General features: G+C 36.6%; 1 protein-coding gene across 1 annotated transcript in view; it reads right to left on the bottom strand.

The window, feature by feature from the left end:
* The window catches only part of LOC126966096 (papilin-like), a 29,041-nt gene that overhangs the window by 7,023 nt on the left and 5,570 nt on the right, over window positions 1-16,448 (bottom strand). Inside the window, exons 8-17 of the mRNA XM_050809971.1 lie at window positions 15,282-15,399; window positions 13,561-13,847; window positions 12,726-12,926; window positions 11,956-12,132; window positions 11,389-11,568; window positions 8,319-8,403; window positions 7,649-7,782; window positions 4,377-4,547; window positions 3,898-4,021; window positions 2,506-2,584 (exon numbers count right to left, since the gene is read on the bottom strand). Of these exons, the coding sequence (XP_050665928.1) occupies window positions 2,506-2,584; window positions 3,898-4,021; window positions 4,377-4,547; window positions 7,649-7,782; window positions 8,319-8,403; window positions 11,389-11,568; window positions 11,956-12,132; window positions 12,726-12,926; window positions 13,561-13,847; window positions 15,282-15,399 (1,556 nt within the window). The remainder of the gene's footprint in view (window positions 1-2,505; window positions 2,585-3,897; window positions 4,022-4,376; window positions 4,548-7,648; window positions 7,783-8,318; window positions 8,404-11,388; window positions 11,569-11,955; window positions 12,133-12,725; window positions 12,927-13,560; window positions 13,848-15,281; window positions 15,400-16,448) is intronic.

The raw sequence follows: 16,448 nt of genomic DNA, 5'->3' as shown, positions 1-16,448 counted from the left end.
AATGGTTATTAGGACGTTGGGTGTTTTAATGTTGGCAATAAGCTTACTGAGCATTTAAAGCATGGGTGAAGGTAAGCCCCCTTATTCATAATGGTCCGCTAACTTTAAACAGCCGCTAAGGAGTGCTTTTTCTCATTCTGACTTAGGTCAATAGAAGAAGACAGAGTGAGAACTAGCAATGCTTTAAGTTAGCAGACTATTTTGAATAAGGGGGAAAATATGTATATCGTTGTCATGCACCTATAGCACAGGATAGGCCTGATTTGGGACACGATAATGAGTGTTGTAATGTGTCGCTACTAGGTATATTTATAACAATAAGTTCAACTATAAGTAAGGTCAGTCAGTAACAAAATAAGGCGGCTTTGGTATACCTGCGTGCGCTCTGCATTCAATCTCACACTCCTGCATAGAAGAGAAGCGATTGGCGCCGCCCAGACAACCGCTGTAGGTGAACCACTCGCACCGATCGCTGGTGACGTTGTAGAACACCTTGGTGATGGACTCCCCGCAGGTGCCGGGGTCCACGGCGGCGTGACACACATCTGGAATTAATTCAAAGTCAAAGTCAAATAAACTATATTCAATTAGACTTAAACTAAGCACTTTTGAATCGTCACTATAAATATATCTTTTAAATTACTGAATCTACCATAAGTTCGGAAAAAGTAGAGCTCGTGAGAAGAACTTACAAGAAACTCAACGGCCACTATTTTCAATAAATAGAGTAATTTGCAAGGGCTGTAATATATATAACAAATTACTTGTAAAGTGCATGCAATATATGAATCATGTTTAAATAATATTAAATATTTAATAGAAAGTAATAAAGAATAAACTGTATTAATTTAAATGATCGTATATTGCATGCGTCAAACTTTCATTCAATCATTCAAATCTTACAGGAACCTACGTACTAATAATAACATTATTATGACAATGTTCACAGAATTGTTCGAGTATCAACTTTGGGAGAATACACCCCTGGATGTGAATGCGCTAAATGGCGTTTTTTTTATGACAATAAGGGACGAGACAAGCAGGAGGTTCAGCTGACGGTAATTGATACACCCTGACCATTACAATGCAGTGCCGCTCAGGATTCTTGGAAAACCAAAAAATTCTGAGCGGCATTACAACTGCGCTCGTCACCTTGAGACATAAGATGTTAAGTGTCATTTGCCCAGCCGTTGTGGTACCCATAATCTATCCGGCATCATGTGCAAAGGAGCCTCCTACTGGTAAAATATTTGTTCGTTGTTCTAAAATCTCCCGGCTTATTGTTAATATTCATAAAAATTTGAATTAAATGTCGTCTGTAGTTTTTGTGATTTTCCGGGACATACATACGAACAAACCGACCAACGGACAAACAGAAAAAAACAATCTGTCCTCAGCTGATCACAGCTCGACGAAAGATGCTCTTACTAAAGATTCAGTGGTCCAATATATCGTGATGCGATCAGAGTCATAAATCTCTTAAATATATAGATATATTATGATCTGGTGACTTACCAATGCCCTCGAAAGCTCCACAAAACCGCTCGCATTCCTCCTCTGATAAGTAGACTCCTGTGAGTCTGCAGAGTTTGCCGTTTTCTGCGTTGTCGTGGGGAACACAGGAACGCCGTGAGGGATCCAAGTACCACACCGTAGTTGCTGAACCCTGACACTCCTCGAGCTCAGGCGAGATCTGACATTCTTCGTAAATTATCTTTGGTACCTGCTTAGCGAAAAAACACGTTAAGGAAATCCGTAAGAAGATGATATAAGGTCATCTGATGCTTAGTCATCACCGTAAACATTTCTCTCTCATAACACCAGAGGAATCACAGAAACAGGATACTTTTGGAAGGGTAACGCGTGTTTTATGAAGGTGCCCATATCGTAATGTCCCTGAAAACCGTACTGTGAAACAGCGACACACATCCTGATGGCTGGGATGATATCTAAGTTTGTGGCGCGTCATGCGAAAGATAAATTCGGTGGCTGGAATCAGGTTAAGCAGCTAAAACACAACTAAGCTAAGATACAATGAAGAAATTTCTCTATTCTACAGTATCCCCTGGAAACCCAATAATTGAAGTAGTTTACAATTCACGCGTTCAGATAGATAATTCGAGCTGATACCGGGATGCTCAGAGATAAAGAAAATGCTTCATGTGTCGTCGGACCTGCGCGTTGTAGAGCGCTAGAATTTGGGATGGCATATCTACAACCCAGAACTCAATTCGGCTTTGCCTACCAAGTGACGTCGGAAATGATAATTGCTCGAAATTTCGAGACCCAGTATTTATTTATCAAGGCACCTAACAAATAACACATTTTACATGAACACTCATAAAAATAGTAATAATATGAATAGGACTCATAGTTGAATGTTACCACTACATTCATAATTTAACCGGTGGTAGGTTGATACCTTATTAAAGAAGTTTTTAACCGGTTTTAAAAACTTTTGGGGGTTAAATTGAACAGGGTTTGTTTAATCCGTAATACAATTACCGGCGATATGGTGGTAGTTCTAACAGGCTCGGGTTCTTGAGATCTGCAACGCCGCTCACAGTCCTCGCGAGAGTCAAACCTGCAGAGATGATCGATAAACTTTTTACTCGAATGTCAATTGATGACATCAAAAGCAGAGAGAACAGCCAACTGATAGTTATGATCATGATATTGTCTAGTTTATTGTAAAACTAGCTTTTATGACTTGTATATAGATTTGAATACAACATATTGCGTATATTTATAACTATTGCAGATATGAGTGCCTCGGTTGGCAAAGTAAAAGATTTTTTGACGTACATGAAGAAGTACTGGCTCAAACATGAAAGTTTCATTACAGAATGGAACCTTAACAGAAAAGACACAGAACAAAATAATATTTGTGAAAGTTGGCACTCCAGACTTAACAAAATAATTCACAAAAATTATGTGACAGTTTATAAACTATTCACCGTCTTAAAGGAGGACATGGAAATTGACATTGAAAAAAGGCCAAGGAAAAAGACAAAATTGAAATTGAGTTAAGTTAAAAAGATAAATTGGTTATTATTCGCAAAAAAAACTAATTAATGATTAATAATATATGTTTAGGCCATTTTATGGAAATACTACGTTAAGTAATATACCTATGTACAAAAGTTATACATCTTTGCCTATTTTGACAGATTGTACTTATCACACCACTAACGTTAAGATATAAAAGGTGTAATAAAACCCGTGGTGTGAAGACGAGGAAAAAACATTTTCCGTTCATCATCAGTCGTTATCCAAACATTCGAGAAAGTCGAGATCATGAGAATAGAAATATCACTTATATCAATTACCAACAGGTTGTAGGAAAACCCTTGGTATGACAACGAGGAAAAAAACTTACTCGTAGTCACACTGGTGTGACAAAGAGGTGTGACCACGAGTCGGGAATGGAATTAAATTGTTTGAATGTTTATGTGCATTAAAATTGCAGGAATACGATTTTTGGACATTGTTTATAATTTTACGAACATGTGTACCCTGTGATGGTGGACCTTTAATAAAGTGTGTATTTTACTTCTTTGGCCTAACGAAGCAAAAATCATTAAAGTAATTTATTCCTCGTGCTATTCTACGTTTTTAGAAAGAATAATTCTGTAAAAATCTTGCAAAGATGGCTGTGACAATTAATTAATAAATAATGAATACGGCTGTATGGGCTTGAACCCTTTGTCTGTCTTAATAATAAGACGAAGACACCAAAAAAAAAAAAAATAGCGAATGACGCAAATGTCACGAAATTTCAGGAACCAACTTCAACCTGTTACTTTTGTGTTACAGTGATGCGCGCGCATCTTAAAATTTCACTCTCATCATTTTTTCATAACGCGCCTAAACAAGTACACTTCAATAAAATGTTACCGATTGTCATTTCCTTGGCATCCTCCGTATGTGAACTGAGAGCAGGATCCGGTAGCTGCGTCGAAGAACCATTTCATGAAGGATCCTTGACACGGGCCCGCTTGCATGGGCTGTTGGCACACTTCTACAACACAATACAAACGAAACAAATAAATTTATAACCAAACTTAATGAATTATGCGGGACTGGAACCAGCGACCACTCGTGTCCCACCGTTGTTCCGTTGAGTCCCACATCGTTCATAAATTTTGCTAAAGCTACTATATCTAAACTTGTCCTTGCCCTTGAGGAAGAGAGATGAAAGCTTTGAAAGGCTGATTGTAGTTGGGAACACTAAAGACAAAGCAGTCCGTGGACTGTTCCCTATCAGATGCGATCAAGTGAAAGGGTCCTTGACTAAGTTCTGCTCGGTGCTCAGAGAAAATTAATATAAAATTTAGTTTAGAATATGAAGTATATTGCTACTCGGTGGTTTTTACCTTGGTCTGGCGCGCAGATGCTCAAACACGTTTTCAGGTCGGGGAATCTGTTGTTGTTACCACCACAGCCTCCAAAGCGGAATCTTTTACAAGTGCCGCTCGTCACGCTGAAAGCCCACATCTCCTCAAACTGGGTGCATGGTCCTGGATCCGCTTCGGGCACGCAATAATCTGGAAGAATGTAAAGTCATGAATCTGATATGTTGGCTAGTGGCCGACTGGATCTTCTTTTGGGACTGACACATTCTCATAGAAGAAGAAATTAGTGACTTTTGGTTACTATGACTACAAAAAAAGTAATTACGTTGTCATGCAATGATATTTAAAAGTATAGATAGGTTACCTAGACAACATTCGGTGTTTGTAAATGATACACAAACGCACACATGAATAATTTAACATTGCAATAGCACACTACATTACGATTACACGTCAAAGAAGGATAGTAAATGCAATTATCTCAAGTGAAAAAGAGATAAGTCTAATTTGCTAATTGCTCCGTATTTGCATAATAAAAACACAGAATCATTCACCAGATATGATTTTTTACTGAGTCATGTCTAATTCATGAGTTCATGTAATAAAAGTTATAAAGTAGTAAAACTACATTTAAATTAGGTAAATTAGGTGCTATTGATTTAAAAAAATAATAATGTTGATTAAAATATAAAGCCATATTGATGATATAAATTATTTGTTCATAAAATAATAAAAAACATACAGACATATCAAAACAAAACCGAAATGTATTAACAGTAAGGGTTCCATTTTTACAATTTTACTAACGACGGCTCCCAAAAAGTTTTAAGTTTACAATTATAATTTCTTGTATATTATATTATTTATGAATGTATTTTTGTTGAGATTTTATTACAATAAGATAATGGGAGAAACAGAAAATGATCCATTGATTCTTCTGCAGTTAGCATGGGATATACCGAAAGGGCAGTTTTACTGAAAAAACTCCTACGCAAACAGATAGCACTTACTGTCTACGTCCGCTACTTACCCTACAACATAATTTCCTAAATTGTCCTAAAATATAATACCTTGATCATCCCGCAGCAGACAGGGTAGTTGCGGTATATTCGGAGTATTATCGTATCGTTCCAAATATGTCGTTGTCGATTTTGCGAGGAGACCTCTAAGTACGTTACATACATTCCAAGATTAAGTACTAATAAAATATCAAATAGCCTGCTATTACTAATCTCATTCTATACCACCGTTATTATAAGACTTTGAAAGCCAGAACTTATTATAATCATCATAATATTATTTAAGATAGACGCTCACGAACTAACAAGAAAACTCAAGTTCCGCAATAAAGCGGTTACAACCACTATGTATTCTGCCTACGATTTCACTTCTGGTTGATTAATCTATGACACATACTATTTGTCCTTGTCGCGCTGCAGTTGAGATCATATTCTCTATCTTGCTCGAACCACCACGTTAATAATTCGAGATTTATTTGTAAATCTTATATATAAAATTCTCGTGTCACAATGTTCGTTCCCGTACTTCTCCGAAACGGCTTTACCGATTCTCATGAAATTTTGTGAGTATATTGAGTAGGTCTGAGAATCGGCAAACATCTATTTTTCATACCCCTAAATGTTAAGGGTGGTCCACACGATTTTTTTTTTAATTTTTGTGACATTTTTTTTTTAATTTGTTTGATTATGAGTCAACATTAAAAAATACATACAACTTCAAATTTTCACCCATCTACGATCAACAGTTACTTTTGTATCGCGATTTTAATATCGGCAATACAACGTTTGCTGGGTCAGCTATTAAGAAATAAAATCGTGATAAAATACAAATACGACGTTCTTTTATATAATTTCGTATGGTATGAAATACCCTCACTCTTATATATCTTGCAAACATAGTTTTTACATTTTCTTAACACACAGGTTGGCATTTTAGATTATAATTGTCACGCCACGAAAACGTTCGGCTTAGCTCGCTGCTATTAGCCGACTAAATGAAATTACAACAATTGTCTGAATTTGTCTACAACATTTTGCGCGCGCTAGTGCGATATCTACCTCTTTATTGTATATAATATCATTGTTGTCATGAGAATAAAAAGTTGTAATTAATTTATAAAATTGTTTTCTTATATTAAATAATGGTGAATGCACTGATTTGCTCATAGTCTACTGCTGATACTCTGCTCTATCTCATATAACAGGTTATGGGCCCAGCACGCTTCCAATGCGCATTATACTCATGACAACGTAATAACTTTTTTTGTAGTCATAGTAACCAAAAGTCACTAATTTCTTCATCTATGAGTAAGACCTCTATGATACATTCCTTACCTGACACGTACCTTATAAAAAGTGTTAATTTTAATTAATTAGTGTTCTGAATACATCATATTCAGATATTAGATAGTCTTCTAGAGTGGCATGTAGACTTGGGATGAGAAGCGACCAACAGCAAATGCGTTGGAAAGATAACATTAAAAGTGTAACAGAAATGAACTGAATGCTCGTGGCTCAAGAGAAGAGTAGCAAGAGGTCTACACCATTATGGAGCAAAAAGACTAAAAAGAAGAGAACAATAACAATGATATTTTTAATGATGAATATCATATTTATATAAATGATATATTATTAAAGGTGCGATATAGATATTATAATTAATGTAGATCGTAACTTTTTGTCACTAATAAAACTAAAAACAGTAAATTTTGTTTGCAGTTTCATCATTTAGATAATTCCGTAAAATTAGGTTCGTAATCTTTACTAACTTCTTCCGTTTCATCATGTTTCTACAGACCATAGAAACTAAGGTCAGTAAGTACTTATATATTCAATCTCGTCGCAAATTAATATGCCTACTACTCGGCTCGTTAGTAAGTCTTTTATGGGTCATTGTACATCTATGCTTTTACAACAAGATCCCAGATAATGTTCAAAACAAATGTATTACGAAATGTTAAAAAACGTTTATGTGGTAAAGGTTACTATAAAATAAATGACTTTCTACATGAATCCACATATTGGCAATGAGCAAGCACCCCCAGGCTAGTAAATAATAAATTTTATTGTACGATATTATATTCTAACCAATTTTTTATGTATAAAAAAGAAGCCCGCTGAGTTTCTTGCGCCCATTCTTCTTTTTTGAATGGGTGGTGGTTTTTGACTGTCAATAAGAGATATCATACCCTATTTTGAATAAAAATATTTGAATTTGATTTATAAGTTTCAAACACAGCTATTATTTATATTGAGTGCCATATTTTAACATACCGTTCCAATAGCGATTGGTGGGCTGCACTGTGGTGGTGACAGCTGCCTCCTCCGAGCATCTGTTCTCACACTCGGCCTCTGTTGCGAAGTTGTTCTCGTTTCCTCCACACCCACCGTAGTAGAATTGACGACACCTAAGACAATGAAGAATCGTATGGTGAAATGAATGCGCTAGTATATTCCCCACACGTTGGGTAAAGTTCAGGCCCCTTTTTATGACAATTAGGGGTGAAAATTTATTGAAGTAGGCGTTACTTTGCGGAAATCCATAATTATACAAATGATTTAAGTTTTCTTTAGTGTTAATTCCGCCAATATTTGTTTTTAAACAATTCGACACGTGTTTCGCCTCTACACGAGGCATCCTCAGTCTCGCCACAATCTGGCACAGGTCTCGTGCCAGATGAGACGAGCTGGACGTTCAGCTGATGGCAATTGATGCACCCTGCCCATAACAATGAAATGCCGCGCAGATTTCTTGTAAAACCCAAGAATTCAGAGTGTTGCAGTCGTGAACGAAACAGGGCGATCGCGAGGGGGTGAAAGGGGAACGGGAGGGGACTTCACGTTCCAGCAATGTCCAGAGATGATGTGGCAAAGTACGTAGCCCGATATACAAACATTACCTCAATGGTTGTGTCTTTTGAACACGAAGGATAAATATATTTACCTTGTCAGCTTCGTATCGAAGAACCATCGTGTTTCATAGCGGTCGCAGTCACCTGGGTGGGCTGGCAAGGTGCATACATCTGGAACTGTATAAAAACAAACAAATACGTACAAAATGTAGTTATAAAGATTTATTATAACACCATCTAAATTATAATACCGTTTCCTGCTTATATATATGAATGAATATGAAAGTTTGAAGTAAATACCTAAAATTCTTACAACATTCGAGTGATCTGCAATTTTCTTCAGCTGAGGGAAAATTTTCCTAAGAATCGCTAAAGCGCAATCCTTGTAGTAGATTATATTGTTTGTAATGTTGTGAGATTATGATGATAATTGGTGCCGGGTTTTGAGTTAGAGCGCTTTCGCACTACGTCCGATCCGAATACGTTCCGTATCCGTGAAACGGTCAGAAGTATTCGTAGAACTATTATACGCACTAGATCCGGCTTCATCATCCGATTTCTTTCCCTCAAATATTAGAAATAGTTCTAAGACTACACCGGACCGTATTTTTACGGGTACGGATCGGATGCGTGTGAAAATTCTCCCAATAACTTACAAGAATCCAACTCTTGGATTCCCAGCTATAGGAGGCCCCTATAATCTTTAATCAAGAGGCACGACATGCAAAATATAATAAAATAATCACATGAAAAGTAGAATAGAGAGTTAATATAAATTATAGATCCTTTGATGAATAAGAATTAGTCTAAAATATATGCGAAGAAATAAAAAGCAGTTTCGAAGATTCCTGATTACATTATAAAGCATTTCGATTGACTTTATAATACAAAATGATTATAAGGAAAGCAATTACCATAGGCACTAGGACATGCTTCTACGCAGTCCTGTTCACTTTCAAACATGTTGTCATTCCCACCATCACCAGTGTAATAGAACGGTACACATCTGTTCTCTGTTTGCTTGAACAACCACATGGGATACTTCCCCGTGCTGGTCCCGACAACTGGTCCTGGCAACTTGCATCGTGCTGTGCAGTTAGTGAAGAGATGCAGTGATTGATAAGTGACAATACCAATATAAAAAAAAAGATTTGTTCAGGTTCTACGAGTGTCTATGAAAATATCATCACGAATACTTGAGGCTTTTGTCATTAATATTACAACAAAGTCTTGTTAAAGTCATACTATATCAGATTTCATAAAATAAAGTTAATAAAATTTATTGAAGTAGGCGTTACTTTGTTGAAATCCATAATTATCCAAATGATTTGAGTTTTCTTTAGTGTAAATTCCGCCAATATTCGCCTCGTCTCGTGCCAGAGTTTGGCGAGTTAACATCTCCTAAGGATGCCTCGTGTAGAGGCGAAATACGTGTCGAATAGTTTAAAGACAAATATTGGCGGAATTAACACAAAAGAAAACTCAAAACATTTGACTAAGTTAATAATAAGATCAAAGAACTGTACCGAAACAAACCGAATAAGATTTTTACATTTACATCTTTAATTGTATATCTTGTAGAAAATTTATATTTTTTGTTACCAATCGTAATAAAAACTGGCATTAAAATATTGAGATAGTCACTACCCAATCACAAGTGCATAAAGTAAATATTAATAAAAATAAAACCATCACCTGAAGGAACAAGAAAGAAAAATGTTAGATAATAAAGATAAGAAGTAGAAAACACAACATGCGAGAATATTAAAAAAAAAGAAAATAGTATATTATATGATTGTCTAAATTCTAAACTACTTCATAACTACGATGTTAATAAAGTGCATAATATGATAAAAAACAACAATGAAAATCCAAGTCAAGAAAGTTGTAAAGAAATTAGTTAAATATCAATTAATCGATAAAGTAATCTCCGATCAGCTTGATTTTTGCCGTTTCGTAGAGATGTGGGCTCTCTCTTCAACTTTTGACCGCATATTTCACGGGTAGTAGTCAAATGAGTTGTTCAGATGATTTTGCGAGAAACATCTTACCTCGCATGACAACTTGGAATCAGTTACTTGCTGTTTTCCCGAACCGATATGACTTAAGAACTTTCAAACTCGGAACATACTCCCAACTTAAAGGCCGGCAACGCATTTCTTGATCCCTGGTGTTGCGGATGCCCATGAGCAACTGTCTCACCTCTTCCCAGAAATTATAATATTAAACAAAAATAATAAAATCAAACACCTGACACCAAGAAAGCAAACGCATGTTAAAGTATATTAATTCGTGGTAATTCTAAATTGGATACTATCGGCAAATTCTTAAGGTCGGTAACATATTTTTCTTCGAACTACAGAGGTAATAAATAATAGAGTTCTCAAATAATAGAGTTGAAAAGGTTGTAAAATAAAACATTGCTATGCTCGAGATACAGAGGTAAAATAAACTTTTTCAATTTATGGAGATAAGATTTGTACTAAAATGGCTTGGAGGGACTCACTGATTATTCTACTAATAGAGAAAGGGTTGAGATTTTGAGTAACGGAAGTTTTGGTGTTTGAAGGGAAGGGAAAAAAACATTTTTTCGAGATTTGGAAATTTTCAACTAATCGAGGTTCGACTTAACGAGGTTCTACTTTCTAGGTGTTAACTTTCTATGCCCTGTTCATTCATACATGCGAATTCCTCTCATAAAGCTTTCGGAATTGCTATCAAATCATGCGTTTTCTTACATTTTTTTTAAATAATATAAGGGACGAGCAGGACGTACAGCTGATGGTTATTGATACGTCCTGCCCATTACAATGCAGTGCCGCCCAGGATTCTTGAAAACTCAAAAATTCTGAGCGGCACTACAATTGCGCTCATCACATTGAGACATAAGATGTTAAGTCTCATTTGCCCAGTAATTTCACTAGCTACGGCGCCCTTCAGACTGAAACGCAGTGATGCTTTCACATTACTGCTTTACGGCAGAAATAGGCGCCGTTGTGGTACCCATAATCTAGCCGGCATCCTGTGCAAAGGAGCCTTCCACTGGTAAATGAATGTCTCACAAATCGTACAAACTTGAGGGAGGATGCATTTTATTGAACGCCCATTTCCCTATGACAAATAAGATTAAAACTATATTATACTGATTTCATTGATACATACCTTGAGGTACTCCAGGCGCATTGCATTGCATCATACAGGCAGCTTCAGAATTAAACCTGTTTGCGTTACCCTCGCACCCGCCCCAGATGAACTGACTGCATTTTCGCGTCTCCGGGTTGAAGCCCCAACGGAGATAGGAGCCAGCGCAGCTTCCTTGTTCAATTGGCTGTTTGCATTGCTCTAGAAATATTAATGAACTTCTTAAACTATTTACATGCCTTAAATATTTAATTCGAAGTCAAAGTTCTTTATTTGCCAGAAACATTTACAAGTCACCTTGACACATAAGATGTTAAATCTTATTTGCCCAGTAATTTCACTAGCTACGGCGCCCTTCTGACCGAAACACAGTAATGATTACACATTACTGCTTCACGGCAGAAATAGGCACCGTTTTGGTACCCATAATCTAGCCGGCATCCTGTGCAAAAGGAGCCTCCCACTGGTATCAATATAATATTTAATTTTATTAATTGAAATATTATATTTGTCGGAAATACCACGACGCTCTGTAAGAACTCTCAGAACGGACGCGTGACTAGTAAAATAATTAATATCGACACAAACCTTCAGTCTTCTCAGGCCTACAACTGGCTTGACATAGTTCCTCGGAGTCGAATCTGTTATCATTGCCGAGGCAGCCGCCGTAGATAAACTTGGCGCATCGTTCTTGGTTAGAATCGTAGTACCATTTCACATTATATCCTGTGCACGAGCCTTTTGATGACGGCAATTTACACGCGTCTATGAACAAAATATATATCGGTTTCAATGACATTCAAATTTGATCGTGTGATGATGAGCCGTACAATCCAATGTGGTGTGCGTTGAGATCACCAAGAATCCTTATCATGGAGATCAGCTGCAACGAGGAATCTGTAGTCAATTCGATTTGCTCAAGGAGCCGGTTAGTGGTACCTCCACAACCGTTTTGGGACTTCTACATGCGTGCGTAGATTCGTAGTAGTAGTGCGGAGAGGCCCCTACCAAAGTATAAGGAAGAAGTCTGGAGAACTAAAAAGAAGAAATCTCACTTGCCGTCAAAGTACACACCAACCCATGGATGGATCCCCATACAAGATGGACCGACGATCTGATTAAGATCGCCGGAATACGTTGGATGACTATTTGGTGGAGGCCTTTGTCCAGCAGTGGACGTCTTCCGGCTGATGATGAACCAATGCAACAAAGGGGTGTTCCTGTTTATACCCCGGATTGGAGACGACAAATATTAATAAATATTAAAATTTTCCAACTTTCTTTTTGCACTACTTCAAAGGACAAATAAAATTGACTCTTATTTAAGAACTATGCATAATATACCCTTTTCCTTTTACCTCTAGGCGCTGGATGAACGCAGACATCTTGACACTCTTCTTGTGTTGAGAACCTGTTGGCATTGCCCTTGAAGCCCAAGTACCAGAAAGGTGCGCATCCACCGTACGTCATGTCGTAGTACCACTTCTTAGTTGTGACGACTGCACGGTCTATGACGTTAGTGTTATACTCGCCGCTGTCCTTCGGCAGACTACAAGCCTCTGTAATAATTTGAAAAAATAAGTCTCCTTATATTATACAAGTAATATTATAAACAAAACAACTATTTTTCTCTTGCGTTGGTTATTTTATCAAATTTAACTCATAGAAAAATCTATGTAATGCAAGAGAGAAGAAAATCTCTAACGGATATACAGCGAGATAGAAATAGAATATTAAGATATCATCCCCACTATCTGGATGTGTAGCGTAAAGCGTTCTTCCGCAGTGCGGTTTTGTAAGATCTGTGGATTGACCTTCCTTGTGCGCTGTTTTCGAAACGATACGACATGGGTACCTTAAGAAAAAGCGTGTAAAGTTAAGTAAAGGGCTGGCAACGCTCCTGTGATTCTTCTCTTGTTACAACAGGAATGGCTCGCGGTGATAAAAAAACAACAAGTGACGCACTTGTCCTCCTCTCCCATAGAAAAAACTTATGTTTTTTCTTTTATTTTTGTATTTAAGATTAAGGTAATATTTTGTGTGAATTGAATGTGTATATAAGTTGGTTGAATTATTTTATTGTACCAAGCCTTATGGCCTGACTATACTATTGTGCTTATATATAAATGCGGTAGAAGACACACAATAAAGCAAACTCTCTACTCAACACCCTTCTTACATTTGTAGCATTACCTTGTCTATTTATCGGTATATTTGTACAGTTCAGGAATTTCGGCCCTGCTGCAGCAGTAGTTCCATCAGGACAACAGCCATATTTACTGTTCGCGCAGTTACATCCTGCTCCATCCGGTCCAGTAGCCGCTGTGACTTCATCACCACAACATTTGAATGGAGAATGCTGGCAGAGACAGCCCGCGAGACCGGGGCCACTGGATATCGTCACACCGTCAGGACAGCACCCGAATTGATACGTGTGGCAGCCACAGCCTTCATAGTTATATCCAGTCGCTGCTGTATGTCTGGTAAACGAAAAAAAAAGGGTGTGTGTACTTATGTATGCACGCAAGAAGTTATACTTCTTTGGCCTAACGAAGCAAAAATCATTAAAATGATTTATTCCTCGTGCTATTCTACTTTTCTGAAGGAACAATTTTGTAAAAATCTCGCAAAGATGGCTAAAAATAAAAGAACCAAACGTCATAACTCATAATGATACAAATTGAAAGTACCAATATATTTTTTGTATTCAAATTAAGATAGGGTTATTGAGCGGAAAGGTCTCCGATGACACATACCTATACAATTATAGGTATGTATCACGGAAAAATTTACGTAATAGCTTAGATATAGATTAGCCCCCTTATTCATAATAGTCTGCTAACTTCAAGCATTGCTAATTCTCACTCTGTCTTCTTCTTTTGACCTAAGTCAGAATAAGAAAAAACACTCCTTAGCGGCTGTTTAAAGTTAGCGGACCATTATGAATAAGGGGGTAGGAAAATAGATTATTCTCACAAAGTACAATTACAAAGTATGACGTAGGTATGCTAACTTTTGTGTACGTTTTAATGCAGATGTATGGCATACTGTAAGTTAGAAAATAACATGAAAGCATTTTAAAATACAGTAAAAGGCCCACTTCCAAGCATTTGAGAGGATACATAGGACAAAAATAATTACTAGTCTAATCTACCAGTGGGAGGCTCCTTTACACAGGATTCCGGCTAGATAATGAGTACCACAACGGCGCCTATTTCTGCCGTGAAGTAGTAATGTGTAAACATTACTGTGTTGCGGTCTGAAGGGTGCCGTAGCTAGTGAAATTACTGGGCAAATGAGACTTAACATCTTATGTCTCAAGATGACGAGCGCAGTTGTATTGCCGCTCAGATTTTTTGTGGTTTTTCAAGAATCCTCAGCGGCACTGCATTGTAATTGGCAGGGCGTATTACCATCAGCTGAACGTACTCGTCCCTTATTTTCATTAAAAAAAACACAATTTCATTTTATATAAATGAGACTGACTTCACTGAACATCGAGCGACCTTTTATTTTATTTAGTTATTTGTTTAAAAATTATTTGGGATTTGTTTATTTGAAAAATAAACAAATCCCCAATAATTTTGTCAATCATCTTTAGAGTCTGAAAAATTTATTAGACTATACAATGACGTAAATTTTAATTCAAAATAATTATCCACTATGGATCTAGCTCGCCAGAATAAATTAAAATATGAACACATTAAGAATTTACACATTAAAAATACTGTAAATATAAAAAACCTGCTTCATTGGGTTAGTAAAAATAATATTATTTCATACTATTCTAAATACTAGACAAAGAGAGAGCTACATCATACAACCAAATTTTTGTTTAAAGTTTTAAAAATTATAACGTATTTCATTTGATCTCCTATAGAGTCCTTAAGAAATTTATTTTAGAAACAAATTACCTATCAGGACAGCATCCATACTCGGTGTAATGACATCCACAACCCTCGTTATTGGGACCTCGTGCGATGGTGACGTTGTCCGGACAGCAGCCAAAGTGGGCGGTCTGGCAACTGCATCCTGAAATTTAGTTTTATGTTACGAAAGAGTTACTTACCGGCGTGAGACAATCTCGACCTTATGTCTTGCACATTAAGGTCGAGTATAACTTAATTTGCTCTTACATAAACAACCTAATTTCCTTGTTTATTATTTTTTGTTTGTTGAAACAACATTGTTTAACATTATTTGCTACTTAGGGGTGTAATATTGAGTCGTACTTTATTTATACATTCAGTGATTGAACATTATTGTAGAAAATTGAGTGTGATAATAATTTAATTATTGGTGATGTGTATAAATGTCTCCCAAGTAGTTTTACTGACAATTGGATGGTAATAAATTATTCGCGGACTATACTGGTGTTTTCTGAACCCTTGAGGCGTCACGTATAAGTATCATTTTAGAAAAAAAACTTTTTGAACAAAAAACAAGACTTTATACATACATATAATTTGAAATAAGGGAACCAAAATGTAAAATAAAAATGTCCTCTACATCTTTCTGATGTTGGTAGTATCTGATAGTTCTTTCAATAAGTTCCATATAAATATATTAAGAAAAACCTTTGACGGCCTTGAAAAAAGTGTAATGTACATATCATCCAACAGTTCCCTGAATCTTTAACGAAATATCAAGTTCAAAAATAAGTTATTCTGTTATTTATCTATTCCGAAAATCAAAGGCGGAGGAAATATGCATTACACGGTGATGGATACATATTTGTTACCTTTGGGGTGGAGACGATGGGTCCTTGGGCTTCATCGGTACAAAAACTCATAGCAGAGGTATTCAAGCGTTTAACCGATTTGACAGGTGACCCAAGGTCTGGTACGTACCTCTGTCACAGGATAAGATTGACCATACAGAGAGGTAACGTTGCCAACTTCATATGCACCTTACCTGCCAACCGAGATCTTTACGCTGTATAACATCTGTACGATGTATTCATCAAAAATTGCATATTTTAATAAGAGAGCACAAAAAAGAATGCTGGGATAATTCTTGCGCCGCTTCTTTTCTCTCAAATAAGAGAAGATAACAAAAAGAATTCTAAAGGAATAAAATTT

This window comes from Leptidea sinapis, chromosome 9 (genome assembly GCF_905404315.1).
Source record: "Leptidea sinapis chromosome 9, ilLepSina1.1, whole genome shotgun sequence".
In the NCBI taxonomy this organism is placed as follows: domain Eukaryota; kingdom Metazoa; phylum Arthropoda; class Insecta; order Lepidoptera; family Pieridae; genus Leptidea; species Leptidea sinapis.
The sequence above is the reverse complement of the archived record's forward strand: the minus strand, read 5'-3'. Positions and strand labels throughout refer to the sequence as shown.